General features: G+C 44.1%; 1 protein-coding gene across 1 annotated transcript in view; it reads left to right on the top strand.

The window, feature by feature from the left end:
* Window positions 1-330: 330 nt before the first annotated feature.
* Window positions 331-1,801, top strand: part of LOC104462579 (fibrillin-2-like) — a gene marked incomplete at both ends in the record, with an annotated part of 43,269 nt that continues 41,798 nt past the window's right edge. The window contains one exon of the mRNA XM_010074571.1: window positions 331-426. Coding sequence (XP_010072873.1) covers window positions 331-426 — 96 coding nt within the window. The remainder of the gene's footprint in view (window positions 427-1,801) is intronic.

The following is a 1,801-nucleotide window of genomic DNA, read 5'->3' as shown; positions in this document are numbered from 1 at the left end:
TGTCCCATCGGAACAGTTCAATGATGGGTACAGAACAATGAACATGGCTTACGTCTAGGGAGTGAAGGACAGCCCATGGTATTTACTTTTGTACGCAACTTTGGAGTAATTACACCTCAGTAAAAGTTCAACCACACCATGGGCTCGTGTCCTACCATGGGACGTCAGCAGTCCTTTAACTTAAGGACCTGGACGCTTAGACTCTGCGCTGAGACAAGAAGAGATCAAGAACATAAATAGTGATTTTGAGCATCCATACGTGTGAGGTGTTGACCTCCTGGCACAGAGAATTTGTTGCCTTGTGTAATATTTCCCTGTTTTTCTCCGCAGTCCAAACCTGCAACGTGAGGTGCATGAACGGTGGGAGCTGCAGCGAGGAGTCCTGCCTCTGCCAGAAGGGCTACACGGGGACGTACTGCGGGCAGCGTAAGTACCACGGCGCCTGCTGAGTGCGCGGTGGGCTGACGGGCACGGCTGGCTTCGTGCAGTCTCATCGCTAGAGAGGTCACCTTGCACACGCCAATGTGCTCTTTGGTGTCGTCATCGTGTTCTCCTCTCCATTGGAATATCAACCTGCTCTCCTTAGGGGTCAAGGTAGAGATAGATAGATGAGATATAATTTATCTGTAAATATAAATATATACAAATATATGCATTAGATATAATTTCTCTGGAAATAGTTTTCAATAAACAGCAAATGCTCTGGAAATGCTTTTTTTTTTTTTTTTTTTTTTGTGGGAAACCTTCATTTTAGCTCAAATGAAGTCTCCTTTCAATTAGAAGAAGAAAAAATAACCAAAAAACCCAAACCCAGCATTTTAAAATTATAAATGATGCCTGGTTACATTTGGGAGGGGCTCAATTTTTGGTTCTGTTTATTTTACAACACTGACTTTCTATAGGGGAACCTCGGTATAGTCATTGAAATAAATTTTATGCTGTTTTATGACTTGGTTTTCTATTTTGTCAAAGCACCTGTACTTTTCATAGGGAAAAATTTAATTTCCCCCCCCTAGTTTCCCATGGAAGATATTTGGCAATTTAAAATCATTGCTCTTGCATGTTGTAGAATGAACAATCAACCAACTTAGGTGGTGTCTTTAGGAAGTGTCTAGTAAGCAAGTATGCACAATAGTTTTTGAAATAATCTCTGAGCAAATGGAACTTTCCAGGCAAATTTCAAATCCCTGGATCAACGTGAGAATCGCTAAAGTTCTCAGCGAAGTCCATGAGAAATTTCTCTAGAAATGGGCAAAACACCATATTTCCCCTAAACTTATCCTCAGCTATAACCGATACATTTTTGCTGAAACTTTCCAAAAAGTTCAACTCAAGGCAGACGTACCATATGGAAAACTTCATTCTGACCAGCTAAAGCTTGGGAAAACTATAAATAAGAGCAAACTGAGGCTTATAATGGAACGTGCGAGGCAACCTTAATTACGTGCTGCTACCAGCTCCGCCTATAATATCCTCAGTAGAGTTTTTATAATGGTTTCGATATTGGCGAGACATCCTTGGCAGGGTGGGGAACAATGGAGAGTCCCCCTGGCAGCGTCCCAGCAGAGCTGATTTCGGCGTCCTCGGCTCTAGGATGGGTGTAGCCTTTGAGGGCTGGGAATTGCAGCGGTACCTGGGCTCTCTGCAGCTCCGAGCTTGGTGCTAGACCGGTGAGGACCACACTGAGGTATCGTCGTACGAGACTGCTGAGGACCTCACCTTTCATGAGATGATATGGCTGAGAGAGCTGGGGGTGTGCAGCCTGGAGAAGAGAAGGCTCCGGGGAGACCTTCCAGCACCT

This window comes from Pterocles gutturalis, unplaced genomic scaffold, assembly GCF_000699245.1.
Source record: "Pterocles gutturalis isolate BGI_N339 unplaced genomic scaffold, ASM69924v1 scaffold25467, whole genome shotgun sequence".
Taxonomy (NCBI): domain Eukaryota; kingdom Metazoa; phylum Chordata; class Aves; order Pterocliformes; family Pteroclidae; genus Pterocles; species Pterocles gutturalis.
Note: the sequence above shows the minus strand (reverse complement) of the source record. Positions and strands in the feature narration are given on the sequence as shown.